Genomic DNA, 27,602 nt, shown 5'->3' with positions numbered 1-27,602 from the left:
TGAGGCCTTCAACTCAGGCCCCTGCAATGAGCTGCTGACCCAGGGTGCACCCCACTGTCACCCACACATCTGGGACACATCTGGGACAGCACCAGTGACCCGAAACCATCAGGTCCACGGGCCCAGGCCCTAACCCTCACTAACGCTTGTATGAGCTGCACATTTTAAATTCTCTGAACAAACCTGATCGGGAAAATCCATAAGCTTCAATTTATACTCATCAAATTCAACGGTCTTTAAACAGTCTTTAAACAGCCGAAACATTTGGATACCTTGTGAATCCAAGTTACTGCTTCATTGAAGGTTATTTGAGTTTTGAGGTTGTCAACAAAAACCAACAGAAACGCTGAAGAAGTCTCACATTTAACGTCACGTCGGCAAAATTCGTGTCCTCTCGCTGTACTACAGCCGACACGTTTCCTGGTGTCTCTGTGGGGCAGCTGTGAGACGGCGCTGGTGACGTTGGAGAGAAACAACAAACCACAACCCCTGCACACAGCACAGTAACACAACAGCGCTAACACAACAGAACACTGGCGATGGCACAAACATCCACCTCAACACGCCTCCGTTTGAATGGAGAAGTTCTAGTTTCTAGATTTTCACTTTTGGGGGGTTTTTTTTGCTCGAGAATGCTAATAGGAGGTCAAAGTTCAGCAAAAGGAAAAATCTATCAAACAACTAAAACAGTCCTGAATGAATCTTTTTTAAACACATTCTCTGAAACCATCCAGGAAGCAGAGGACTGTTTGGATGCTGCTGGTTCTGTTATATTTATGGAGGGATTAGCAGGTGCTGACCACAGCAACGCATGAGGAGGAGAAATCCATTCATGCAGTTTGCAGCATTCATATCTGCAGCGCATGCAGGTTAGCTGCATTTCTATCCGCGCACGTGCGTCTCTTTGGGCGTGGATCCATTCAGGGTTTGAGCCTGTGCACGATTCATTTGAGGTCCAAAGGACGAGAGAAGACGTCCACACCAAAGCCCAGGAAGTGGTGGCTCGGTTAGCATCGAATGTTGCTGTTAGTGTTAGCTGCTTTTCCTTCTATTGACTCAAATAACGACCATTATTTCATCAATATTGTGCAAAAATCATCCACCTTGAATCTGTCTCAGTTTAATAAATCAGAATTTCACAAGTTGATTAAACTGTTTTTTACCATTTGGAAAAAAAAAAGGTTAAATCCTGCAATAAATTCGTTAAACTCTTTCAGTGTTGTCAGAAAGTCTTAAATAAAAAGATTGAGAGCTCTGGCTCACACCTAAAGACATTTTGGAAAAGCCAATGAGAGGAAGCAGAGTACACGGAGGGAACACGCAAGCTGCACCCAGAAAAGAAGGCTGCCCCCTAGTGGTTTGGATCGGGACTACACCACATTGAGACCTCCGGTCATGATTTCTACATAAAGACGGAAAGAGTCGCAAAGTGGCTTCAAAGACGTAAAATTTCTCTAGTCTTCAATCAGACAACATCCCAGAGTGACCCCACAGATGTGACTGTGTCAATGAAGCTGCCAACACGTGCACGGATGAGTCCACAGGACATTAAAGTGTGTCTATGACAGAGAGGAGAAACGCTGCATATCGTGGTAAAAGCATGATGTGGGCCTGCTCAGCTGCCTGACACAACCACAAGCAACCAGTTATTACCCGGGTAAAGGGCCACAAAAACCCACATTCTCCTTGTGTTATTATTTTAGGCACATTTGTCATAAAATATAATTCAGAAAACCAGGAAATTCCAAAAGCGTCACAGAGTTTTTGTCACATTTCCACACAAATGTCCTCGAGGGCTGAATAATGTAACAGCAGGTCGTTTCTGATGCGGCGAAATATAGATGTAAGTTTAGAAGAAAGAAACGATCCCGACGTGGATCGATTCCGGGAAACGATCCAACGTTGCTGCTTGTCGGAGGGCGCAGTGACGTCACAACGAGCGACGCGTCAAAACCGAAAGTAAAAGCAGCCCGAAGGGGAAAACGCCTGGACGACATTTTAAACTCTTTTTCTGTACGTGGCTGCAGTCTGACGGCCATCACCAACGAAGGTAAGCTACTCCCGTAGAGAGATCCTGGAGATCAGCCGCCCAGGACGAAGAGAATTCGGATTTAAGAGAATTCCACTGGACTTACGTCACTTTTTCCATTTTAGGCCCCGAAATCACCAAAGTTTAACAGTAAAATGACGATTAAACATGTTAGAATATAACATGCATGTACATATTTAAGGTCATTGAGAAAACGTGAATGCATTTTGTGTCCATATATGGTAATATTAACTTGACTAAACTAACTCACTAAACTAACTTGTACATCTAAGGTTGCAGAACCGAGTCAGCAGAAAACTCTAACCCAAGATGTCAGTGAGATTCAGTGGATGGAGGGTGGAGGACAGCGAGTACTCCGTTCACCACGGCGAGCTGAAGATGAATAAGAAGCCTCGTAGGCGAGGCATCTACACCATGTACCACGGCACCACGGTGGCCAACGCCAAGCTCATCGTCCCCAATGGATTCCAGCGGTCACAGGGCGGACTGCTGGGGGAGGGCGTGTACGTCACCCGGGACGTATTGAAGGCGTGCAACTATCCAAGGAACAGTACATTGTCAGACCGCGTGGTCTTGAAATTAAGAGTGCGTCTTGGGAAGTGCAAGGAAATCCGCGATGATAAAGACCCCCTGCTGACCACCTGGAGCAAGAATGGCTTTGATTCCGCCTGGGTGCCGCCTGACGCCAAGATGGCCTCTGTGCCCAGCGGGCTGCAGGAGAATTGTGTGTTTGACCCCCGGAGGGTGGAGGTGGTGGGCATTGCAAGGGCGCATACCTCTGCCATAGAGAAAGAGCTTGTGAAGCTTCTGGACAAAAAGCCGGAAGACCGCGGTGATAGAAAAGTTTGCTCATTGTGTAGAAGAAGAACTCACCGGGATGTTCCGCACGTCGTGCAGAGATGCTGGGCCTGCCACCAAGACATCTGCATTCTGATGATCGAGCATAAGTGTGGAGCCAAACCGTGAGCGGAGGGTCCCCCCCCGGGCCTCATCACACGTCTGAAACAAATATAGTTTCATATATTAGAAATCACCAGCAAAGTATTATTTTATTGTTGGGTCACATGATTGTAATCCTCTGTAATCACACCTCAAGCCTTCATGTATCTCTTCTGATCCAGCAAATAAAAACTTACCAAAGATTAAAACTGAGCTGTATGAATCATGATTCCATCTCACGTCTTTGGTAAATGCAACGTATCCTGATAGTCTCGCGATATTTGCACTTGAACTCACAATAAACCAGAAGAGAAACTCAGACCGCTCCAGAGTTCCTGGCTCTGCTCACGGTAAGTCGCTCCTGTCCTCACTAACGTGACTCGGATTATTGTAACTGGGAAGAATTCTCCAATAATACAAACCGTCACACACATTTTATGGACTTTCTTTATGTGCAGCCGAAGAGGGAAAAAATCATTGAAAGTTTCCTTTTTTGCGTCCTCATAAATGGAATCTCGGAGTGGAAATCTGATAAAGTCAATGTGTTACACATAGATAAGAGGTCCAAAAACGAGCCGTCGGTGGACTGAAACATGCCTAAACCGCCCTCGTGGCGGGTTTTTAACTTGAAGTTTGTGTGTTCTCGGAACACTCTTCAGAACTGATGTCAAAACTGGAATACTTTGTTACAAAGCGGAGCCAGAAGCAGGTATTGGCTCGCTGTTCCATTCTCAAAAAGTTACATTTAGAGTCATTTTACTCGAACTACATGATGAAACCAACAACCAATTATCTTATATTTTTCAAGGTCGAGCCAATACGCGTCGGTGCCGCTGCGTAATTGTCCGGATGGAGAATTGACGGAAAAACCCTCTGACTGGAGGTCGAGGCTGCAACTATTTCGATACCTTCTGTTAAAAATAACGATTTTGTGTGATTTGTGTCGTGCTGCTGACTCGGGCGACTATATCCGAACCATCGAGCGGGTTCAGGCTGGACGCGGAAGCGCCGCGCAGCCAAATGCGCGCAGGATGCGGCGCGGACGCGGTGCGGACGCGCGTCATTTGACAAGAGCTGGAATATTGAAACTTTAGTCAATCTTTCTTTTCTATTTCGTTGAACTTCCTGTTTTCCCGCGCGGTCTCTCCTAAGTGTGTGCATGCGCGCGCGTGCACCTCTCTCGGATACTGACAAAATGTCGAAACGCGCTGAAAGAATGAAATCACGGTGTCGATCGTTTGATTTTGAAAAGTTCTTTAATCACGCAAATGACCCTGATTGCTTCGTTTTTTCGTTCTGTGAGAGCCTGAAAGCTTGACGCACAAAGTGCACCAGAAACTGGATAAAAATGTGTTTATGCTGATCATCTTATGTGAAGGTTAATCCTGGACTTTTCTGATTTTTTTTTATTTAGAAAAAACCTTAAAATTCTCGAACAGCTGCTTCAGCAGGATGTCGCTGCGGTTCAGTGGTTGGGATGTGATCTATGACGAAAACCAGCCGAGTGGCCAGCTCGGCGCGACGCAGCAACCCACGAATTGTGGCATCTACACCATGTACCACGGCACCAGCGTCGCCAGTGCTCGGCTCATCATCGCTAATGGCTTTAAGCAGTCCCAGAGAGGCATGCTCGGGAAGGGCGTGTACGTCAGTCGTGACCAAACGAAGGCAGAGCGTTACCCGTTAAACAACCCCGCCTCTGACCGCGTGGTTCTGGAGCTGCTTGTGCGCGTTGGTCGGGTGAAGCGCATCAACAAGGACAAACATCCCCTGCAGTACACATGGAACGAGGAGGGCTACGACACCGCATGGGTGCCCCCCAACTGTGGCATGAAAGCGGTGCCAAGTGGTCTCGAGGAGGATTGTGTGTTCGACCCCAAAAACATCAAAGTGGTGGCCATCGCAAAAGCACCAGCGGCTGTGCTTCAGGAGCTTCAGCAGCTGGTGGCGACCCACCTCCGGGACCCCGCAGCGGATGGCGCCATTCATGTGTGTCCCCTGTGCATGAGGGAAGTTCGCGCGGGGTCCCACGTTACACAAGCATGCTGGAGCTGCAACCAAGACATCTGCATATTTATGCCTCGACACGTGTGCAGAAGGGTCTAAAGCAAAGCAAAGCGGAACCGCGGGTGCTTGAGGCGGCGGCGTTTCCGCCGATGACGTCTCACCGTTGCAGTATTAACGTCGACGTGTTTTTATGCTTCCTTTTTGTATTTACTTGGAATACGTTGAATTCTCGTGGTCAGGAAGGTTCAACCACAGAATTCTGGTTACATGAATAAAGAGAAGAACCAATTGTGAAGTTGTTGTTTTTTATTGGGGAGAATCGGAAGCATATACATAGACCTGCTAACCTGTGTAATGTTTTTGTAGAGCGGTTGCACATTACAGCTGGGATTTGTTGAGCAATGAATGAAATGTCAGCAGCCTTTCATCTCCACTCTCTTTCGCATGTTGCAAATGGACCTGGAAAAGTGAAAACACCATTAGAATCTCTGCATGTGCTGAAGTGAGCAACAGCTACATACACCATGTATGGAGGTCAGACAAAATGGGTCCTACGTGCTCACCTTTATCAGTTCCTCGTCCCCTTTAGCATGTAAATGCCTGAGAAGGTACCACCTGGCCACCTGCACCACTGTGACTGGGAAGTCTTGAGAGGAGACGCACGTCAGCCTCTCCAGGGAACGCCGTGTTTCTCTGACACACATGAAATTGAACTAAAATGTGACATCAATTGTTTGAAGAATCCGTAAAGTGCGTGGTCGTCTTTATTAACCATTCTTTGTCTTTCAGCGTGATAAAGGGAAAATTCTTAAATTGTTGATTGTAGGAGAAGAGTTCCAAAGAATATAGTCAGTTACTGATCTGCTTTAAACCAATGTGACGAGCTCCGGTCACAGGATCAGCTTCTTCCTACACAAACTACACGCGGATGAAACCAACCTCGCAGGCATTTTGGTAGCAAACTGCAGCAGGGCCTGGAAAAGCAGCGCCACAGGAGCTGGACCCAGCTTCAAGACCTCAGCGGTGGCTTCTAAGATCAAGTCTGCCCACTGGTTGCCTTGGACACCTGCCTGAAAGGTTGGATCACAAATGTGAGTCTCCTGCTTACGACTAACCTGTAGTTGTTTCAGGTCAGCCTGCCTGTCTGCATAATAACCTAATACACAAGTCTTTACCTCAGTGGAACCAAGGTGCAGCCTGATAAACAGTTAAAGATAAACAGCAAGACCTTTCTTACAGAAAGCCTTCAGCCTAGCTTCAGTGATAAACACTTTCATCTGAAAACATCAGCATTTTTGGATGCAGGAACTCACCATGCAGGGCCTTAAGGCCAGCAGGGCCAGGCGGAGGAGGCTTGCGAACTGGCTGTTGTGGATGCCGAGTTGTGAGGCCAGCTGCAGGCTCTGCCGGTACGCCATGACGGCCTGGAGCAGCAGGCCCTGGCCGCGGTACACCTCAGCCAGCCACTGAGAGGGACAGCAGGGAGGGGTTGGAAGGTGGAGGATGAGCAGAGTTCAAAGTGGGAAATGTGGGAGAGTAAAGTGAGAGGTCACAAAGGAAATGCAGGGAGGAGATGAAAGTACAGCAGGTTGAACAGTAATTTGCTGCTTCCACTTACGTGCCACGCACCGAGGTTGGTGGGGTTCATCATCACCGTGTTGTTCAGTTGCTCCAAAACGCCATCTGGGAGGACGGCGTGGTCAGCGGCCCCCAGGAGCTGCTGACACTGAACCTGCCTCAGCAGCAGCAGCACTCCTGGATGTTCTGGAGAAACACTCAGGACCTGGAAAAAAGCAGGAACAATCCGCTAATAATAAACTCACAAGCTAGCAAAGGTCCAGTGAGGGGACAGAAGGAGAGTCGATGAGCAAGAAAAGCAAAAGCGCAACTGTAAATATGGATTCATGGCTTTGGATTCAGGCTAAGAAGTCATTCCCCACTGGTGAAGAACTGATCCTGCCTGCGACTAAAGACATTTGCAGTGAACTTTTCGATTAATCCGCCACATGTTAAACCGGTCCGTGCATGACGGGACAAAAGGGTCGTGTGAATCCTTCAGATCAAAGTCACACCTACTGTACATAAGAATCACTTCATTTTGCCCTAAATCTGTTTAGCTAAAGTCAAATCCTCATAAAATCCTCATCATCTAAAGGATAATACCGAGCTTGTCTCACCTGAGAGCACAGAGCTTCAGCTTGTTCTAGCTGTCCTGCCAACATGAGACCAGCCACTGCCTGTTGTAGCACCCATCCCTCCAGAGACTGAGCCAGAGGTCGCTCAATTTCCTCTACATCACACACTGTGACAGAAAAGAAAGCGTTAGCCGTTCCCTCAAACACTCCGTGAAGCCATTAACCGTGCGCACACCTTTCTCAGACACAATTGCCATGAGAGACTGCTCCATTCCTTGTCTCCTTGGAGCAGAACCTGACAGATAACAGCAAGTGTTTTCTGTGTGACAGGCAGCCATTAATCCCGCCCATGTTGCTGGATCGTCTGAAAGTCGTGAAAGTAGGGAAGAATTGGACATTAACATTGGATGAAAGCAAAAAAAATAAAAAATAAAAATGACCAGAGACAGCAAAACAATGTATTGGGCATTTATACCAGGACAGAGAAGTACGGCCCTCTGCATCATCTTCAGTGCATTGTTGTGACTGTCCTCTCCAGAGTGTCTCCCATTCGCCAGCTGGTTCACGCCACTGTACAACAGCGCCCTCTGCAGGCACAGGAATAACACGCAATTTACTATATTCAACACTGACAGGTGTCATGTTCAGAATTCCATCATAATAATAGCATACATAAATCCAACTCCAAGCAGTGCTGATTTTTATAAATTAAAGGCTGAAAAACATACTTGGAATATGGAAAACTCTGCTAAAGAACTTATTAGGTCCCAAATATCACGGTTATACCTTTCCCTGGGTCATACTGGACAGACAGGCTACATGACCAGCTGTTGCTCCACCCTGGAAGATAAGGCAACACAAAACATGAATTGTAATAATCGACATTAATATTAGTAAAGTGGAACTAACATTAACATCCACCAGCATTCCTATTAACACAGATGAGTCTCATAAAAGAAAACATGTCAGAAAATATACATATTGTGAGGGCTTTTCTTTCAAATAAGCGTAAGGGCTCACATTGGCCTTCCTGGGGTAGTACTGCGGTATCACTCTGGACAGCAAAGCCCACAAAGATGCGTTTCCAGGATTGCTGTAAATCAAGACAGACATTTTGTTTTTTTAAACACAGAAATACAATAAATGTGTATTTACGCTGCCACGGCGTCCAGTACACACTATCAGGGAGGTGGCTCCGTGGCACTGGCAGTGACGCCTACCTGTGCACGGCTCGGGAGCCTCTCTTTGCACTGCGCTGTAGTTGCGCTGCAGGGCCAGCAAGGCACAGGTCAGAAGGCACCGCTGCTCGACAACGCTACCAGAGGGGGCACCTTGCTTGAGCAGCTCCGTGAGGGCAGCGGATGCTAATGTAGCATCACTGTGGACTAAACCCAGCGCACATAAACACAGGAGAGACTCGGAAATCGGCTCCTTCAGCATTGAGCTGTAATGACAGAGAACAGGCAGCTAAATACAGCTTTGAATAAAACATCTTATCGTATCACACAGAAGCCCTCAACAACTTCTATTTTGCTGTGTCGGTTCCCAAAAACGGCAGCACACTTGCAACGCTACGATGAATTTTTTCTATATGAGCCAAAACGGCTTCTTTTAAAGTCAACAAATGATGTATTGACATGTTAATTTTGCTCCGATGTGTTTTTCTTTTCTTTATTTTATATTCAGACAGGAGACGGCTTCTAATTGACACAGAAATCTAATTATGTCCGGTAACACGTTATATTGGCTTATTTACTGAAATACTAACACTGCCATCATTAATTGTTATAAAATGACACACTGGATTATTATATGACATTCACAGTTCCACTAAAAGTGTTATATTATCACAATCTGTGCTGGCAAAGACTTTAAACACGAAGGACAGGAAATAGAAATGTACGACAGAGCTGAGCAAGTGAACTCACCATTTAAAGAGGAGCGTTTTGGCCAAGTCTAGGTTCCCCTGCCGGTGCTGAAGCAGGGCCTGGGCCGTCAGGATGTAGGCCTTCTCCTTCTCAGTGGCAGCCAAAGCCAAGGCGCTGTCATAGGCTGCACAGCACAACAACCAACAGCTGGTTCACAGTCCCTGTTGTGCATAAACGTGTACACAATCCACACCTGGGAAGTGTTCCTGTCCTCACCATCTCTGCTCTCTGTGAGGCGTCCAGCCCTGCAGTAGGCCAGAGCCAGCCCGACCACGTCGCTGAGCTCCTGAAGCTGGGTGGATTTATAGACACACGCTGCTTTGTCCCACTGGCCCAAAGTGCTGAAAATAAGGAGGAATACATAAAGGAGAGATGTAGAGGGTTGCCAGCCTGCATCATGGAGCACTTCTCTACCTTAAAGCACGGCCATAGTTGCCCAGAGCAAACACCAGCTCCTCTCTTGAAGAGGACTGAAGCAGCTCCACAGCTCTAGGTCAAACACCAGAACACGTATCACACACCTTCCTGTCATTTGCTCTCTTGTTGATATCACACAGAAGTATTTAATGTCAGCCAGACGGACCTTTGGTAACCATGTAAAGCCTGCCGCTTCAAATGCAGATGTTCGTTCAAATAGCCAAGCATGATGAAGGCAGCAGGGTCACACTGGATCCTTTCTGAAAGGGATAGAAGAGGGAAAACCTCAGATCACATCTCCCAACGCTATAAATACCGGATCTACAGCTCCTCTCTGAATGGCGGTGCTGTACCCGTGTACTTGGTGAGGGCCACCTGTGCTGCGGAGACGGCGTTCATCTGGACTATGTTGTAGCGGTACAGTTCAGAGTCTCTGTTGCTCTTATCCAACAGGGTGGAACACACCCAGTAGGCATAACCCTTCACCCCCTCCATCTGCAAAAGGAAAAACGAGCAGTGAGACTTGTGGCATCATCTTCATCACATTAGGAAGAAACTGAAGGAAAGTGGTGCTGCCATTTCTGGGTGTTACAGCGGCAGCCCCTGAAGGGCCGGGAGGTCACGCACATGTGTGCTGAGCTCTGTGGTGTGTCTGAAGAGATCCATGGTGTCATAGTTTCCAACCTTCTCTGCTATCAGGGCCTGGGTGGAGGGAGAGGAGATATGATTGGAAAGATTTAGAGTTTTTAGAGAGTTAAACAATTATTTTCATAATAAAACAACTTAATTACTGAACATTTGTTTCTACGGTGGCTCTGAAGAGCTCCAGACACGAAGAGTTACACAGGTAAACATAATATGCAAGTGGACCAGTTATGTTCCAGATTGTACCTGTCCAATCCAACAGTTGACGTAAAGAGGCTCCAGGGACTGAGCGACCTTGAAAGCCTTGTGTGCCAGCTATGAAGACACATGATCTGTCATTAGTGCGTATGAGTAAAAAAGAAAAGAAGACGGAGAAATAAACAAAAGGAGAAGCCCCTTCCACACCTCAATGTTCTCCTTCTTCAGATAGAGGGTACCGATATTTGTCCAAGCAACAACATTCTGGAAAGATTCATTGGCGTCGTTAAAAGTATCAGAAAGAGGATCCAGCAATTAAAACGCGTTCATCTTAACAAATATGGAACTGCCAATACGTACATTTTGCTCTACTTCAATTGATTTGATGAAGCAATGCTGAGCGAGAGCAAAGTTCTCTAAACCTGCAATTACAAAAGAATGATATGGAAATGCCATCACTTTCCCAAAAAATGAGTAGATATAGATATTGTTCATAGTCACGGATACACTCAAGCAGCTTTTGGTCTGGAATCCACACCAAAGACTTATTTACCAGGTGGTATCGATAATTGGTGCAAGGTTCACGTTACCTTTGCTCATTGAAATCACTCCCAAGGCATTCCAGTGGTTGTGACTTGCACTGTCCAACATCACGGCCTTTTTTAGACACTGAAGGAACAAGGCAAAATAATGAAATAAAAGATTCACTTCTCGGATCATTAATTCCTAAATTGACGTGGAAGCTTCTGTGTCACCTCCTGGGCCTTTTCTAGCAGGAGGCACGGGGCGTTCTCCTCCCCGCCTGAGACGCAGGGCAGGCGGGACTGGTGGTAATAGTTGAGTCCGAGGTCATGCCACAGACTGGGGACTTCAGGCATCAGCCTCAAGGCCCGGACATAACATCTGCACACACAACACAACTTTTAACAAACGGGGCAGAAAAGCCACACCTGTCAAACTGACCCGACGCTGTTAGAATACAGCCGGACAGACTTGTGGTCGTACCTCTCTCCGACTTTAAGTGCCTGGGCCTGGTTCAAAAGCTGATTCTGAGCGTCAGGGACTAAGCCGGCCAAAGCAGCGGGTATAGCTAGCTGGGCTCTGTTTGGCGACACAGTGCTAACTGCTGTGCAAGCATCTCCCAGCAGTTTCCACAAACAGCTCAGGTCTGGACGCAGCTCCACAGCTCTGAATATGACCGATCGGTGCAATCAAAGGTCTGCTCTGGAATGAAATGTGTCACAAATGTCTGCTCATTACCTGAAAAGGTTTACGATTGCTTGCTGAATAAGGTCCACAGCTCCCCCATCTCTACAGTCTTCCATCAGACTCTTAGCGAGGGACAACTGGCACTCCCCGAGACCTTCGGAGATCAGAGATGTCTGATGAAGGCTCAGATACACACGTCCGAGCTTGGATACACCGATATGAAACGCATACCTTTAAGAGCGGGAACATAATCCTGTTGGGCTGTGATTTGCAAATATTCAGCGACTGCTTCTTTGAACTTGCCAAGGGTCTGTTTGATGGCGGCGGCCTGGTAGACGCTGTAGATAGAACCAGGATGCAGCTGATGGGCCTTCCCAAAGGCCTTCAAAGCTGCCGTGAAGCTTCTGCGGTTCAGGTAGGCCTCGCCTAAACACTCCCAACAGACCCAGTCTTCAGGGTCCGCCCTCAGAGCGGCCTGCAGACTGCAATATTAAATATGTTGATTAATGCTGCTAAATAAGTATAAAAAATGACCAAAGCAACAATATTTCAAGCTCCAGCAGCAAGCACCTACTCAGCTATAGCTTTTTGATGCTGTCCAATCTTTAGATAGTAAAGTCCTCTTCTCAGCCAAGCCCATTTTCCTGATCCTGGAGTGGCTTTCTCGATGACTGACTGGAGCATTTCTAAGGCACTGTCCTATAGGTTGGGGGGGGGGGGGGGGTGAGACAAAATAAGGTCACTCATAACTGAATAATAGATTTTTAAAACTGTCAGTTATCTACTAACCATATCATCGTCTTTCATACTGAGATCCACTGCAGCCGCCCCAGACTCCACATCATCGTTGTCCAAGTCAAAAGCTTTCTTGTAGCAGCCTCGTGCGCGCCCGTGATCACACACCACCTCCTGGTAATAACGTCCCAGGTAGTGGAACGCACGACCAGCGTTTGGGTCCAACTTTGCAGCCTAAAATGTGCCAAAGTTCGAAACCCTATATCAGACAAACTCTAGTCGCAGTCGTTATCTAATTACCAAAAGACAAACCTTGATTAGATGTGTGTAGGCTTTGCTCCTGTCATTACGAGTCGCCTCTCCCATGTCCCAATAAAGTTTCCCTAGCAGGAAATAATACTCTCCACAGTCTGGACTCTGGCTAATTGCCTTCTGGAAACTGCAAAACAAACAAACAAACAAGTGCATAGAATAATTTAAACCATCCTGTCCATACTAAGATCTAAAGGCTGAGACCTTTTCTTTTACCTCTCTTCCGCCAGCTGCTGCTGTCCCTGTGCGACCTGGACCAGTCCTCTCAGTACGAAGGCCTGGGCCAGATTAGGACGGGAGGACATCAACTCTGATGACACCTACAGAGGAGACAAAAGCTTCAACTGTGCAACTTATATTAAATGTGAATACGTTCAGAATTCAAACGTCGCTTCAACCTGTAAAGCTTGGTCAACGTGTCCCATGTTGAGGTGTGCACGGCCTTTCAGCATTAAAAGAACGGGGTCTTCTTTAGCACCTGGGAGCTGAAAAGTAAAAACATACCATACATATATAGGATATATATCTAAACTGCCATTTCTGTAGTTACTAATATGCTGCATGAGTAAATAATAAAGACTCAAAGCCAATTCTATCTGCACACATTTGACCGAAGGGTTCTGATTCAAATCGGCACCTGTGAAAATGTCTCCATGGCCTCACTGGCAGCTTCCTCTCCTCCACTCCCAACTAACGCTTCCAGCTTCAGTCGGAGCAGTTTTTCTCTTTGTTGCTGGTCCTCAGAAGCACAAAGTGCCAGACCTTAGAAAACACGACATTTATCACTGCACCAACCCAAACTGGACCCTTAAATATTTCCCTATTGTTCACCATTTAACCAAGTCACATCTGCAAACATCGCTGCTGCTGCAGGTTACGGATAACTACATTCATATATATATATATATATATATATATGCAGAAATATACCTTGAGAGCATGACACAGCACTGTCTGAGTATTTGTGGGTTTTGAACTGAGCTTCGGCGAGACTGTACCATCCGGTATTCAGGCTCATTTTCTTCAAACCTAATTTTAAAAAAGAAGACAAATGTCATTCGCTTGATTTCTGCAAAACGCAAAGCAAAATCTAATTTTTGTTGAAGACCACGGTAACCTTGTTGGAGCTCCTTAATGGCATCTTTAAACCTCCCTTCATGCAGGGCTTTGGTGCCCAGACCCAGATGGCCCAGTCCACTGTTAGGGGCAAGATTCAGGAGCCGTGAAAAACAGCTGACTGCAACCTCATCCTGAGCACCTTAAAACAGCAGCACGCATCGACACTGTGACATGAACGTAAGCAGAACCTCAGAGTGACGCCGGAGTCTCACCTGTGTTGAGATAGTGAGAACAGAGAACTTCAAGTGGATAACTTTGGTTGGGATACAGGGCCAGCATGGACTCACATGCCTCTTTCAGTCTGCCTTCCTCTGTTGGAAGCTAAAAGGAAATTTAATTCAGATCGCGAGAATATCTGCACAATCTGAAAACTGTGAATTGAGATGTGTGGCAGACGTACTTTGGAGAGACATCTAATGTAGTCAAGTGAAACCTTCTTGTGTTCCTCCCCTGGTACAGCATCCATTAGACTCAAGGCTTTTTCAAACGCTGTGATTAACTGTGCAAATAAACAAGCTGAGGAAACGTCGCCGAGATGTCTGAGGGCAAAGTGCTGTTTCCAGCTGGGACCACTCACGTGCTGCTGGATGTCCCCGTGCTGCTCCTCCTCATTAAGGCAGTCTAAGAGGAGCTGGGCCATCTCTTGCCATAACTGCAGTAACTCTTTCCTCTCCACAGCCTCTTCCTCCTTCAGATGAAGCAACTGCAGCCAAAGCTTTGCCAACTGTGTGCAAACACAACCACACACACACACACACACACACACATGAATTCCAGTGGAGAAAAAAACAAAACAAAACAGTGCATTTTGACCCGAATACGCACCTTTAAATACTCTTTGTCAGAGTGATAGATGTCCAACAGCTTTCTGATCAGCTCATAACATTTGTTTTTGTCAGAGCTGTTATTGGGGAACATAATGACAATCAACCTGTGTGTTATTTTGCCTCTAAAATAATCACAACTTTACAAAATGCAATATTCATAGCTGTATAAGACACAACAGAGTGGCATATTCATTCTCTTACCTTGCATACAGGTCAACAAGCTTCTGATAGACATTAGGTAGTTCATCTTTAAAATCCCACTGATCAGTCTTCTCATAAAGATTTGCCAAACCCTAAAACATAGTCAGTACTTTCACATTAACTACAGTGTCACCCAGTCAATTATTTTGTCACAGTACTAAATATTTTACATGTCAGGCAAGCTGCAAGTGATTATTCCACCTTCTGACCTTACCTGCCATGCTAGAAGCTGCTCAGGCTCCAGCTCAACTGCTTTTTTATAGGCTGTCTGAGCCTGGTCTGGCTGCTCCAACTCACTGGCTGCAAGGCCAATGAACACCCAGGCATTATAGTTGTTCTTCTCGAGTTTTAGAACAGCCTAAATCCAGATTGAAAAGGACAAGGTGAGTTATAAAACCTTACTGTTCAAGAAAGCAATATTGTGATAGACTTTAATATTAAAGTCACTCGATAATCTCTGTGTGAGATACTTTACCTTACAGTGCTTTAGAGCCTCCTTGAATTCTTTTTTTTTAATAGCCTCTCTGGCGCTTTTCAGTTCAGTTTTCACTTCTTTACTCGACATCTGGGTGAAAGCAAAAATTAAACTTTGTCCAGTGGTGATATTTGGACTCAAATGTAAGGCACTCCACGAGCACCAGAGCAAGCTCACAGCACAGCCGTGTTTAATGCTTAAATTTTAGCTTTTACTGCTGTGAAAGTACTAAAAATATATAAATGTGAATATCCACAAAGCATCAGTCTGTGAACAGAATTGTATACAGCATCGAAAAGGTCTGCATTTACGATAAACTGGATTGGAATAAGAAGAGTAATGTAATTATAATGAAATGAGAGTCTTTGGTGTGTTTTGGTCTGTTGTTAATAAGAGGTGACGTCATGTGTTTACAACAGTCTACCTGGAATCCAGGTAATCCAGACAAAGTAGACATGGTCATTAGAATATTAATACGTAACTTAACTAAAATATAATTTGATGGTCGAATGGCAGAACATGAATAGATGAATTACTGAATCAGACATCATTAAAGTTCTGCTGTAGCAGCCCAATAATGGGAATAGTCTTATTTTATGCAGTGGCAGGTTTTAATGAATTTAGCATTAGCTAGTTGCTACTTCCTTACATCTGTCCCCTCTGAATATATAAGTACTATTAACCCTCGGATAACATATAGATACGGCTCTGTATAAGTTGGGGGTGTTAGATGCGTAGAAGAAGAGCTTTTTAGGATACTTACGTTGACAACTTCTGACAAGGAAGTGAAAGAGAAGCCAACTTCTTCTTCTACGCTTCAATGTCGCATGACAACGATTCCGGCCTCTGGCGCCACCTCCCGGCGATTCCCTTTCATTGAACGTTTCTTTTTACCTCCGCCATGGAGGGACTATGTCGTCTGATTGTCTTCCTGTTAGCAAAATAACTCAAAAAGTTAACAAAATTTAATGAAATGAAAAAATTTAATTTCAGGCAATGTATATAACGGGCCAAGAAAAAGCTTATTAAATTTTTGGCACTGTTCTGAATTCTGGATGGATTTCCAAAGAGCAAAGCGAGTGACCTATTATGTTATGTAACTTTGAATCACCACTGCCTGTGTACAGCATATACTCTACTATAGGTGTAACTCACAATCAAACTTAAAGGTGAAAAGGGTCCATTAAATGAAAACAACTCACACCTCTACAAGTGCCTTTATTCACCAACTGGAAGCATAGCCTATATTCTGCTACCTCAGTCAGCAATCCTCTCACCAAGGTCAACTCTTGAATACAAGACAAGCAATATATGGTGACAGACCATATTTTGGGGTCTGGCTGTACCTCACAATATGTGGGGACATTACATGCTTGGTGAAGGTCTGCACTCTTTCTTTCTACTGTAGTTGTGACAGTGAAGATATGATCTTATTAAACACACAGAGTTCATAAATACATACTGTATGGTCATTACAAAAATGTGCAATGACAAACATACAGCAGATAAAATGTGAATTCACAAGTAACAGAAAAATGTTCATAGCCATCTTTAGGTCACACTGGAAAAAAATAAAGTAAGATTTAATAACTAATGCAAAAATGTACATATATGTTATTAATATATTAACAAAGCATCGAGAATTATGAGTCCAGCTCATTAATCTAGAAACTTTATTATCAAAGTTATTAAAAAGAGCCATAGAGCCACTTATCTATAGCTCTCTCATTGGCTAATGGATTCCTTTGCCAATCCACGTGCCACCTGAGGGACGAAATGACTTGGCTGTAGTTTCTCCCTAAAGTGTGTCTCCAGGCAACAAAGGACTCTTTATTGTACCGGTGGACGGCTGCTGAGACTTCTGGGTAGTGCACTATGCTACGCAACAGCTTGTCCAACTGTGCAGACACCTCTGAGAATTTGAAGACTACATTATGCAGTTCCTCCTTGTCCAGAATCATATCTGCAAAAAGGTGATTACACAGACAGTCAAGAGGATTCAGATTTCTATGATTGCTTCTTGCAAGCTGACGCTCACCAAAAAGCTGCGGCGGGACCCTCAGGCCATCTGCATAAGCAATATACTTCCAACGACCACTTCTGAGCATGTAGGTAGACGCATTGGCGTTACAACCATGATATTCACTTAGAACCCAGTCTGGATGTGGTCCGCCTGGACAAGAGCTGCACGTGGACAGCAGAGGAAGGAGCGAGTAGCCACTCAGACTACCGACAGGTGCAACGTCGGCAAGGTCTGCAAAACACAAGGGCACATTCAATTAGTGACTGCACATCTGGACATTTTAACCTCTGTTTTGTCCATTTCCTTACCCAGGACGGTGGGATATATATCAACCAGGGAAACTAGCTGGTCGGCCTCAACGCCTGACATCAGACCTGGCCCCATGAAGAGGAGGGGAACATGGGAACTGCCTTCAAACATGGACATTTTGTAGAACTGCCGGTGCTCCATGGCCAGTTCGCCGTGGTCAGCCGTGAATATAACAACGGTGTTGTTGAGCAGATGGGTTTCTCTCAGGGCTGAGATCAGCTGACCTGTTGGCGCACAAATCCTCCATTTTTATCCCAGAAGAGACACAAAAAAACAATTCAATTGAATTAAATTGGCTCCAAAGTTTACATATTAATGCTGCTGTAGGAATTTTTCATATGTACATGCGGTGTGTGTGTGTGTGTGTGTGTGAAAAGTGTCGATCTCATTGCCACTGTTGTCTGAGTGTGGTCAGCTAACCCAGCATGGCATCAGCTTCAGCACACATGGCGTAATAGAAGGCTCGTATGTTCACGATTTCCTCCTCAGTAAAAAAGCCACTGCAGTTTTTGGTGAAGGTGGAGTAGAAGTCCACGGGGTGCATGGCGGCGCCTGGAAGCCATTTAGGAACAGTGACCTGCTCAGAAGACACCTGTGCAAAACCAGAACGGTTGTTTTGACCCATGCAACAACCTGTACTGATAATCTGCAGTAACCAAGTAGCACCCTGCCTTCTCCAGCCAGTGTGGTGAGGTACGGAAGGTGGAGCCTCCTGCCGTCGGCCCCAGGGATTCGGTTTTATAGGGGTGAGGCAGGTTCAGGCCGAGGTAGAGAGCGAATGGCTGCTGTGAGGATTCGGCTCTCTGCTGGATCCACTGCGTAGCCTTGTCTATGTTTTCCCAGTCTTTTCCCATGATCCTGACTGTTGACATGTTCCCAACAAGTTGCGTAACAGGCCGGCCCTCTTGGCGCAGAAGAAACTGAACGTCTCGTGTCCACGCCTCAACTCGATTGCTGCGCACACCCCACACAAACACACACGCATGTGCACACGCATTCGGACACATTCAGTGAAGCAACAAATGTTAACTAGACAGAAAAGGTCAAAAATAAAGAGTGGAGAAAAATAAATTACATTTAATCATCAATAAACCAGCACTAAAACTGACTTGAAGTCAGATGTCTATGATTAATAAAGTCACTTCAGATCCATATTTAACACGCCTACCTGACAGAGTGGCTCCCTGAGGTGTAGTCCAGCTTACCCATCATCTTGGTAAGGTAACCATTCACCTCCAGCAGATCCATCCATGTTGTCGCATTGGCATCAAGACACTTGTAGTTGTTCCACGACTGCGTGAGGTGAACAAACTGACCGCTCCACATTGCTAAGAATGGAAAGATCAAACTAGATATATATATATTGGATTACGTTGTTGAGAACAGATGAGAGCGTGTTGGTGGGTTAACCTGCGCGGGAGGGGCAGCAGATGGGTGAGTTCGTGTAAGCATTTATGAAGGTGACACCAAGCTCTCGGAGGTAGTTTATGAATGGCAGCTTCACAACTTTGCTGCCAGGGTCAAAGGTCAATCGTCCGTCCTGCAAAAAGTGTAAAACTACAGCATGAATTGCGAAATACAAACATCATAAGTGAAAAGTATTTTTTAGGGTAAAAACAAAAACAAAAAACGACTGAATTGTTATTCCCCCTCCCTTTTTAAAAAAGAAGCAGTGGGAAAAAACATATTACTAAATGTCAAACTTACAAAAGCATCACTCATCACCACCAAAAAGTTTGGTCGGGTTCTATTACGGGCCAAAACTTGATGAAAAGCCAGAAAAAGCAAAATCAGGGCTGATAATTTTACCGACATCGCAACTCTTCACTTTCACCTCAGCGATAAACCGCCGCAAAATCCAGACATTTAGTCCCAAACAGAAGGAATTTCTGCATTTAAACGATGCACTTCTGCCTCTGCGAGGAGAGAGGAACTCAATATAAACATCCGGGTTATCGGGTTTCAAAATAAAAGCTTTTGCTTTTTTTATTGCCAAAGCTCTGAATGCAGGAAATCGTGTCATAAATATGTATTTATTGACATTCTTAATAATAATAATCAAATAATCAAAGAAACGTTTCCACCTTAAAATGATAAACTTTTTACTTGTAGTTGTAAACCCAAACCCCTAGAGGGCAGCATTTAGCAGAATACGATTTGGAAAAATCCGTGCGACGTAAAAACCTTCACATTTATCGCGCTCTTTCAGTTGATTTATTTTGGCTCTTGCGATAGTTTCACTATAGAAAAAAAATCGGCATTTACTCCTATAAATCCAAATATATGTCTTGCTTTAACCGGTCACAGTATTGAACGTGAGGCCGAGGATTGTTCAACAGGTGACCACGCAACGTGCAGAGCGGTTTATCGCCACCAGGTGGCGTCTCGAGCGCAGCAGATGGTAACTCGAACAAACACGCATACACGCACTTAATCCTGATGCAAACATCATGTTCTACAGAATGCAACCACGTGCATATAAATGAGGCTGAAAGAAAAGGTAGCGAGCTGATGTGCACTTTGCGGAAGGTTAGGTCTGCGGAATACCTGCGTATTTCTGTTTCGACCTGTTAAAACAAAGCTTTGGAACCACTTCAGTCTTAAGCAACGCGGGATTATACAATGCGTGGCAACAGTGTGGCAACCCCCCGCTGCTTTACTGTTCAGACACCGCAGGGCCGAGCGTTTCTTTCAGCTGTTTGACCAAACTTGTCATCTGGAGCTGCGCCACGCACGGTTCCAGAAGGCGGAAGGAGGGGGCAGCGGAGCCCGGCGCATGCGCAGCGGGGTTGTTTTTCACAGCCTGTCCCTTAAAGTGAGCCGAGCTCCGGGGGTTTCCTTGTCTTTGACTGGAGACCAACTCCGAGGGAGGCAGATGATAACAGCATCCTTTGCTGTTACTCGGCCGTCGCACATCTCAATGAGCCGCCGCCAGAGACGCCCGCCGCCCTTTGCGGGGCACAGATACTGACCGGTGTCTGAAAGCCGCGTCTTTTTCATATGACACTATTTTTTCACAGACTCCTTTTTTAAAATTTCAATGTCTCGGTAGCCTCCCTCGCCACCATGGTGCTCGGCAAGGTAAAGAGCTTCACCGTGAGCTTCGACTGTCTCAATGACAGCAACGTGCCCGTTTTCTCCAGCGGGGACTGCGTCTCAGGGAGGGTAACCATCGAAGTCACCGGAGAGATCCGCGTCAAATCTCTCAAAATCCACGCGAAAGGATTAGCAAAAGTTCGCTGGACGGAATCGAGAAACGCAGGATCCAACACTGCCTACACGCAGAACTACACAGAAGAAGTGGAATACCTGAATCACAGAGATATCTTAATCGGACACGAGAGAGGTAAGAAAAGTGTGGATTTATGTTTAAGTTTTTGAGGAACAGATGCTCTTTGTGCTGGTTGCTCACCGATGAAAGATAGCGCCACCCGAATCACAAAAGTAAGGAGGTTAATCTACACAGAATGATTTAACAGTGAAGCTTGTTGTAGGTTTGAACTGGTTTTACATCTCGGTTTGTCTCCATCGTTAACCTACTTGTTTGTGGGAAGGTGTCAATGAATGACAGGAGCGCAGCGACCGTGTTTTTCACAGAATTTCAAGTGTAAAACGGATATTAGTCTCATTTTTTGATTTTCGAAGCGATGGAACGATATGTTACACTTGCGTTCTCGCAGTTTTCACAGTCATTTCGGACAGATAAGCGCAGAATTTCGAGGTTTTCTTTGTAGATCCCCTCAAGTTTCCACCCATTGTTCAAAGCGGTTCAATCCTGTTCAGAAAACTGGACCTGGAGTGGGCGGGGCTAGGCGCACGCTCCTCCTGAGGTCGGCTGTGATTGGCTGAGATGCTCGTGTGTGGCCTCTGACGTCACTCTCCTTGCAGAATGACAGAATCGTCTGCAACTTTTTAATTTAACGCCTGCTAATGATAGACCCGCTCTAAAGTAACTGGTAATTGATTTCAGCGTAAAACAACTACTTTCATATGTAATTTGTTGTCTTCGACAATGGTTAACGTATCGAGCTCGGTGGAAAACATCCGCTTAATAAACCGCAGGCTGATTAGTTTGTTTTTGGGATCTCGAGGTTTCTTTTTAAATTAATTTATAATTACGGTTGGGATCGACAGTGGTTTGGCCCAAATGTCCAGCTGTCATTCAGCTTGATGATCGCTGAAACTGCACTAATGCAGCGTGATCAGCGTCGTAAACGCAGCTCCCGCATAGACGCGGTGTTACTTCATCTCGTTTGTGAAAAGCGTTTCATGCGGGTGGGAAAAGTGCTGCAATGTGGCGCTGAGCGCAGGCCGGTGGCGGCAGCGGGCAGGCTGCGCTCACGTCGCACAGTGAATACGTAATGAGAGCCGAGCGCTTGTGGGAGGGAGGCTGCTTACACCGGTTTAGGCCGGTCTCCTCCTGCTGGAGTCTGCGCCTTGACTGACAGCTCCGCACTTGTTTACCACTCTTCTGCAGCTGCAGCAGCTGTATCTGCAGCAGCTGTATCTGCAGCAGCTGTATCTGCAGCAGCTGTATCTGCAGCTGTCTGTATCTGCTAACTGCTGCAGGTGTAGCTGCTGCTGCTACAGGTGTAGCTGCTACAGGTGTAGCTGCAGGAGGTGTAGCTGCTGCTACAGGTGTAGCAGCTGCTACAGGTGTAGCTACATCTCCTGCAGCTACACCTGTAGCAGCTACACCTGTAGCAGCAGCAGCTACACCTGCTGCAGGTGTAGCTGCTGCTACAGGTGTAGCTGCAGGAGGTGTAGCTGCTGCAGGTGTAGCTGCTACAGGTGTAGCTACACCTCCTGCAGCTACACCTGTAGCAGCTACACCTGTAGCAGCAGCAGCTACACCTGCTACAGGTGTAGCTGCTGCTGCTACAGGTGTAGCTGCTGCAGGTGTAGCTGCTACAGGTGTAGCAGGGAGGGGAAGCTGAGCTGGCAGAAGCACCCCCTGCTTGTGGACTCGGGCACCAAAGCACATTGTTAATATACTTAAAATATATAGATACGAGTTTAATTTGCATCAGTATATGCGCCGTAGGTCTGACTCCACCTCCCACTTCTCTGGTGTGCTCTCCATGGTCGTGTGCTTATTAACTCTCAATACATTAAGTAAAAGGCTAATTGGATAGTAAATCCCCTTTTATTCTCTTTTGTCTCCCCCACCCTTTTTTCCTTTTTTTTTCTTTGTGGTATGGTGTTTTCAGATGCCTTGGTAGAGCATTTTACCCAGGTACGGTATACATTTGTTTGGAATCTTCTTCTTTTTCAGATGATGACAACTCTGAGGAAGGTCTCACCACCATCCATTCAGGGAGACATGAGTATGCATTCAGCCTGGAGCTTCCACAGACGTAGGTTCAGCTACACGATGAGCAGATGTTTGTAGATGACTTCAGAAATAACCCTCATGTCCTTCCAATTGCCCTCCTAGACCCTTGGCTACCTCTTTTGAAGGGAAGCATGGCAGTGTGCGCTACTGGGTGAAGGCAGAACTCCACAGGCCCTGGCTCCTGCCCATGAAGACCAAGAAGGAATTTACAGTTTTTGAGCACATTGACATCAACACTCCATTATTGCTGGTAAATGGTTTGTCCTTTGTTACAGGCGTTAACTCCGAAATAATAAAGAATATCTGGAGTTCACCATGGATTTCTTGTGTGTTTTACAGTCACCACAGGCTGGCACAAAAGACAAAACCCTTTGCTGTTGGTTCTGCACCTCAGGTCCGATTTCCTTAAGTGCCAAAATTGAAAGGAAGGGATACACCCCAGGTGAGAAGAAGTTAATGATTTCTGTAAAGTACCGATATCTGGTTAGTCATCTGTAACCTGTTGACCTAACGGAAGCCTCAGACTGACTCAGTCCTCTCCAACTCTGCAGGAGAGTCGATCCAGATCTTCGCAGAGATTGAGAACTGCTCGTCCCGCATGGTGGTGCCCAAGGCAGCCATCTACCAGACACAGACCTTCTATGCCAAAGGGAAGATGAAGGAGGTCAAGCAGCTGGTGGCCAATCTGAGAGGAGAGTCTTTATCCTCAGGCAAGACGGAGACCTGGAGCGGGAAAATGCTGAAGATCCCACCTGTCTCTCCCTCCATTCTGGACTGCACCATCATCAGAGTGGAATACTCTCTCATGGTGAGCACCGCCTTACCCTTCTACCAGTTGTAACAACCCCGGTAGCACAGGTGCTCATGTCTTTATTACAGTCTTTATTACCTTTCTCGGCACCAGTGTGAGCGCAGCATCAATATTTTAAGCCACTAACTCTCCCGGTAAGGTGCACAGCTGACTCAGAATGGGAGTCTTCGATTGCAGGTGTTCCTTCCGCGTGCTGCTAAGAGCATTAGCTCAGGATATCTTTAGCGAACAAATGCCTCCAGCGTGCTAATAACCTTTCTACCTTGTGAACAGACAGGCAGCAGACAAAAGCTCTAACTGGCAATCGATGTTAAGACATTGACCCACATTTGACCCGCACTGCGTGGTTTTATCTCATACTGGGTTAAAACCTCTTTGAACCCGCATGGGTCACACTGGATTCACAGCTTCTTTTTTTTTTACTACCATGCAGCGCAGTCGTGCTGTTGCAACATTAGACCGACGACTAACCTACTTTGGTGTCCGTCTGTCTGTGTACAGGTATACGTGGACATACCCGGGGCTATAAACCTTTCCCTAAACCTGCCGCTGGTCATTGGTACCATCCCCCTCCACCCCTTCGGCTCCCGCACATCCAGTGTGAGCAGCCAGTGCAGCATGAGCTGGCTGGGTATGGGTCTGCCTGAGCGACCCGAAGGTAGGTTGGAGCTCATGGCCACGGCTCACTCGCAGCAGGATCTGCTGGAATGCTAACCCATGGCTAACCCTTCCCATGCAGCGCCGCCGAGCTATGCAGAGATTGTGACCGAGGAGCAGAGACAGGGCAGCCTGGACGTGCCAGCGGCCCGAGAGGAGCTGGACGGGCCTCTCTTTGCCTACATTCACGAGTTCCGCTTCCAGCCGCCACCTCTGTATTCTGAGGTAGGGACGAGCTCGTGGAAACCGCCTTTCACTCGAACACATTCAGCTTTGTTTGGTGAAATAACCTCTTCATTCTTTCGCTCTTTACCCCAGGTTGATCCCAATCCAGATCACGCCAGCCGCGCGGAGGAGCGCCGGCTGGATGCCTGTCCGTCGCGTTGACCGGTATTCCCAAATGTCCCCCGAGTGGTTTGGGGATTCAAGAGGAAGACGCTTGAGAGGCCTCGGCACTGTTTACTTTGCTCCAGCAGCAGCAGCAGCGTTCACACAGGGCTGTTGACATAAAGAGAAAAGTATCCAACCCACAGACTTGACACTGACCCAGCGGGGTTGGACAGATGTGCTCCTGCCTCCTGGCAGTGAGGGAGAGGTCGCAGGTTTGGGTGTCGCCTACTGACGGCTGGATGTTCACAGACGAACTCTTGGTCTGTGTGAAGCACCCGCCGGTAGCAGGGGGCTCACAGACGCTTGTGCCCGGCTTGACTCCTCTGTCACCTTTGGTTCTTTCCTGGCTCACTGAGGACACGCTCACACAGTGGGCCGGAGACGCCCCGTCAGGACTCGAGCAGAATTAGAAAAGAAAAGACAATAAAGGAAAATACTCACAGCAGCTTCTTTCCAACCACCGCGAAAGAGGCCGACGCTGGTCAACAGCAGAGCCAAGACCTGGGCGTCCTGCCTCCGTTGGGATTGTTTTGCACATTTATTCTTTACTTGAGTTGTGTGGCTCTGTTTAGTTGGGAAAACAAAAGAATCGCTTCTAGTTCGGTGTCCGCCTCGTTATCTAACCCACGAGGACGCTGAGAACAGGATCCTCCGCATAAGGACTCCAACCATGCACTGAAATCAAGGCTTGCTTTCTCCTCCTCCTCCTTTCTGCGCGCGGGGGCTTATAACGAGGAGACGGGACGTCTGCAGCTGCGGCGCACGTTTCCCCCCTCGGCCCGGATCATCGTGTGGCGTCGCTCCGCTCACTTCCTGTTCCGTTCTTTACTCGTCTTTAATCATCGAAGAGCTTTCATCCCTGTCTGTGTTGTGGCGCTCGCTCTAGTTCTGGAGTGTTCACCACCTAAGTGGTCTGAGTTGGTGTGTGTGAGTGTGTGTGTGTGTGTGTGTGTGTGTGTGTGTGTGAGACAAAGAGACAGTGCTACCTTGTGCAGGGACTCGTTTCACCTGATTTGCCTGCTGCCCCCCCTCTCCTCCTTATGTTTGGGTGAGCCAGGCTTCATATCTGCCCCCCCCCCCAAGTCTCAGGTCTTTTTGCTCGCCAAATGGTTGGAAGAAGAAACAAAATTCGAGTTTTGCTTTTCAATTGCACTGTAAAAAAAAGCGAGTTTTGTTTTGGTTTTGAGTGCCGGGGGAGGCAGGAGAGTGAGGCGGCTTCCTGAGATGACACATTCCCCCTTTTCTTTGTCCTGCTGCTCTCGCCCGTTTCATCCAAGGAACATTTTCCAGATCAGTGAAGCCAAAATGCTGTAAAAAAGGTTCATGTTCCACAAACGTGGCTGAGGAGAAGAGCTGGAGATGTGGCGACACGCGTCGACCCTGGTCAGAACAAGCACGGCGGATTTGAGTGACACATTGGTTTTATAACTCAATCGGTCCGACAGACCAGCTGCATCAGAGAGGAGGAAGAGGAGGAAGAGGAGGAGGAAGAGGAGCGCTTGTTTCCAAGGAAATCTGAAAACCATTTAGAAGCATTTACTGGTGAAGGTCTGACTAAAACCTTTGGTACTTTTTGAAGCTCGGCGCTGATCCGTAGGACACCTGACGCTCATTTGTTGGTAGATTAGTAACTTTTTTTAAAGTTTACATTGAACATAGCTTTTGTACGTGTTTTGTGTGTGTGTGTGTGTGTGTGTGCGCGCTCACATTGTGATCCGGCTGCAGTGGAACACAGCTCCCAACAGTAGCTGCAGATATTAAAGTGATCTTATCATAGTGGCCTTGATACGGGGAAGAGCTGAGCGCCGACTCCACGTCCTTAACTCCTCCTTTATTACGACTGTAAACACGTGTGTTAACACCTTTGTTTATTCAAGTGGACAAAAAGGGAAGCGCGGGGGAGTCACAAGCCCTTACAACCTTTTTTTTATTCTTATTATCTGTTGTGTTAGTGTTCTGAAGATCGATTTTTGCGGGTTTCTTTGTGGGCATTGCGTTGCAACCTCTTTGGTCTGTCGGACCTCTCTGACCCCCCCCCCCCAGGTCTGGGGACGGTAGCTGTAGATCAGCACCCCCCCCCCCAACAGTTAGAGAACGCCAGACTGCAGAAAAACTGCCTTCTTCACCCTGAAATGTTCCGTCTTCTCTTTGTTTTTACCGTTTTAGTTTGGAAATCAAGCTATGCGCTGATGAATAAGCTCAAACTTTGTTTTTCAGGTCGGTCAATTCCACGGTTCTTTTCGAATGGACCTCTTGTCCAGTGACAAAACTAAGCTAAAGTCCTGCCCGAGTGAAGGCAGGGCCTGAAATGTTCAGAGAAAAATGCACCTGAAACATTTTAGGAACTAAGTGCAATATCTCCCTGACTCTTCTTCACCCTCCATCTCCCCTCCTGCGTTGGTCTGTTAATCATGACGATGTATAGATATTCTATGAATACACACTGTTCTGAATGATTCAGCTTTTTGTCTAGTTCTTCCTTTTGATTTGAATAAAACGTTTTGTTCAACGCTACAGCGGCCTGATGTGTGTTTCTTTGTAAGTGAAGCACGTTTCTTGCGTAACAGCCCGACTCTCCATGGTCATAAATCCACAATCGAGTATTTAAAAAGAGCCAAAGTTACAGATTATGGATTTATGAGCAGGACAACACTGCCCCTAGAGGTGGTCCACATGTACGCACCTTCAGCCACCACTAGGTTACTAAATATTGGTTCTGCTTTCACATTATTACCACTAAGTAAACACATGGAAGTCCAGAACTTACTGGTTCTGCTTCCATTATCCTCGATGACGCGGTGATTAATCGCACCAATGGTTGGAAAGGCACCGCTAAAGGGAAACTCCTGAACGTGTGCACCATCAACAGCCTCCGGGGGC

The 27,602-nt window shown here is 46.5% G+C and overlaps 4 protein-coding genes across 6 annotated transcripts; 2 read left to right on the top strand and 2 right to left on the bottom strand.

Moving 5' to 3' along the window:
- The first annotated feature begins 1,895 nt into the window (after positions 1-1,895).
- LOC130525946 (uncharacterized) lies at positions 1,896-5,291 on the top strand. The gene is made up of 4 exons (XM_057033262.1): positions 1,896-2,050; positions 2,323-3,015; positions 3,260-3,339; positions 4,404-5,291. Exons 2-4 carry the CDS (start codon positions 2,360-2,362, stop codon positions 5,093-5,095), a joined length of 1,428 nt encoding a protein of 475 aa, XP_056889242.1. The 5' UTR covers positions 1,896-2,050; positions 2,323-2,359; the 3' UTR covers positions 5,096-5,291.
- Positions 5,285-16,098, bottom strand: skic3 (SKI3 subunit of superkiller complex). Its single transcript, XM_057032885.1, is given in 42 exon segments — positions 5,285-5,455; positions 5,560-5,689; positions 5,936-6,066; positions 6,310-6,462; positions 6,615-6,779; positions 7,174-7,298; positions 7,367-7,495; positions 7,607-7,718; positions 7,918-7,971; positions 8,152-8,224; positions 8,352-8,370; positions 8,373-8,575; positions 9,060-9,183; positions 9,276-9,400; positions 9,474-9,548; positions 9,643-9,736; positions 9,830-9,971; positions 10,104-10,178; positions 10,368-10,436; positions 10,527-10,583; positions 10,680-10,741; positions 10,910-10,988; positions 11,075-11,222; positions 11,325-11,507; positions 11,580-11,682; positions 11,760-12,010; positions 12,103-12,227; positions 12,318-12,497; positions 12,576-12,702; positions 12,792-12,895; positions 12,974-13,060; positions 13,213-13,337; positions 13,506-13,604; positions 13,693-13,833; positions 13,907-14,015; positions 14,095-14,193; positions 14,272-14,418; positions 14,520-14,595; positions 14,723-14,814; positions 14,937-15,080; positions 15,198-15,287; positions 15,961-16,098. Coding segments are annotated over 41 exon segments (4,707 nt in total). The 5' UTR covers positions 15,961-16,098; the 3' UTR covers positions 5,285-5,374.
- A 297-nt stretch (positions 16,099-16,395) lies between these two features.
- arsk (arylsulfatase family, member K) lies at positions 16,396-21,291 on the bottom strand. 3 transcript variants are annotated; one of them, XM_057032921.1, is made up of 8 exons: positions 21,070-21,291; positions 18,940-19,069; positions 18,698-18,857; positions 18,201-18,483; positions 17,950-18,121; positions 17,529-17,753; positions 17,236-17,451; positions 16,396-17,160 (listed from the first exon to the last, which is right to left on the bottom strand). In XM_057032921.1, exons 3-8 carry the CDS (start codon positions 18,853-18,855, stop codon positions 16,886-16,888), a joined length of 1,329 nt encoding a protein of 442 aa, XP_056888901.1. In that variant the 5' UTR covers positions 18,856-18,857; positions 18,940-19,069; positions 21,070-21,291; the 3' UTR covers positions 16,396-16,885. The 3 variants fall into 3 exon arrangements, with proteins under 3 accessions (XP_056888901.1, XP_056888900.1, XP_056888898.1); XM_057032920.1 differs by lacking the exon at positions 21,070-21,291 and adding an exon at positions 20,077-20,220; XM_057032918.1 differs by lacking the exon at positions 21,070-21,291 and adding an exon at positions 19,237-19,484.
- On the top strand, positions 20,345-27,236 carry arrdc3a (arrestin domain containing 3a). The gene is made up of 8 exons (XM_057032922.1): positions 20,345-20,875; positions 22,805-22,886; positions 22,967-23,114; positions 23,204-23,306; positions 23,416-23,672; positions 24,177-24,333; positions 24,415-24,557; positions 24,651-27,236. The coding sequence occupies exons 1-8, from the start codon at positions 20,596-20,598 to the stop codon at positions 24,717-24,719; spliced, it is 1,239 nt and encodes a 412-aa protein (XP_056888902.1). The 5' UTR covers positions 20,345-20,595; the 3' UTR covers positions 24,720-27,236.
- Positions 27,237-27,602: the final 366 nt, after the last annotated feature.

The sequence above is a fragment of the Takifugu flavidus genome, chromosome 5, assembly GCF_003711565.1.
Source record: "Takifugu flavidus isolate HTHZ2018 chromosome 5, ASM371156v2, whole genome shotgun sequence".
NCBI lineage: Eukaryota > Metazoa > Chordata > Actinopteri > Tetraodontiformes > Tetraodontidae > Takifugu > Takifugu flavidus.
Note: the sequence above shows the minus strand (reverse complement) of the source record. Positions and strands in the feature narration are given on the sequence as shown.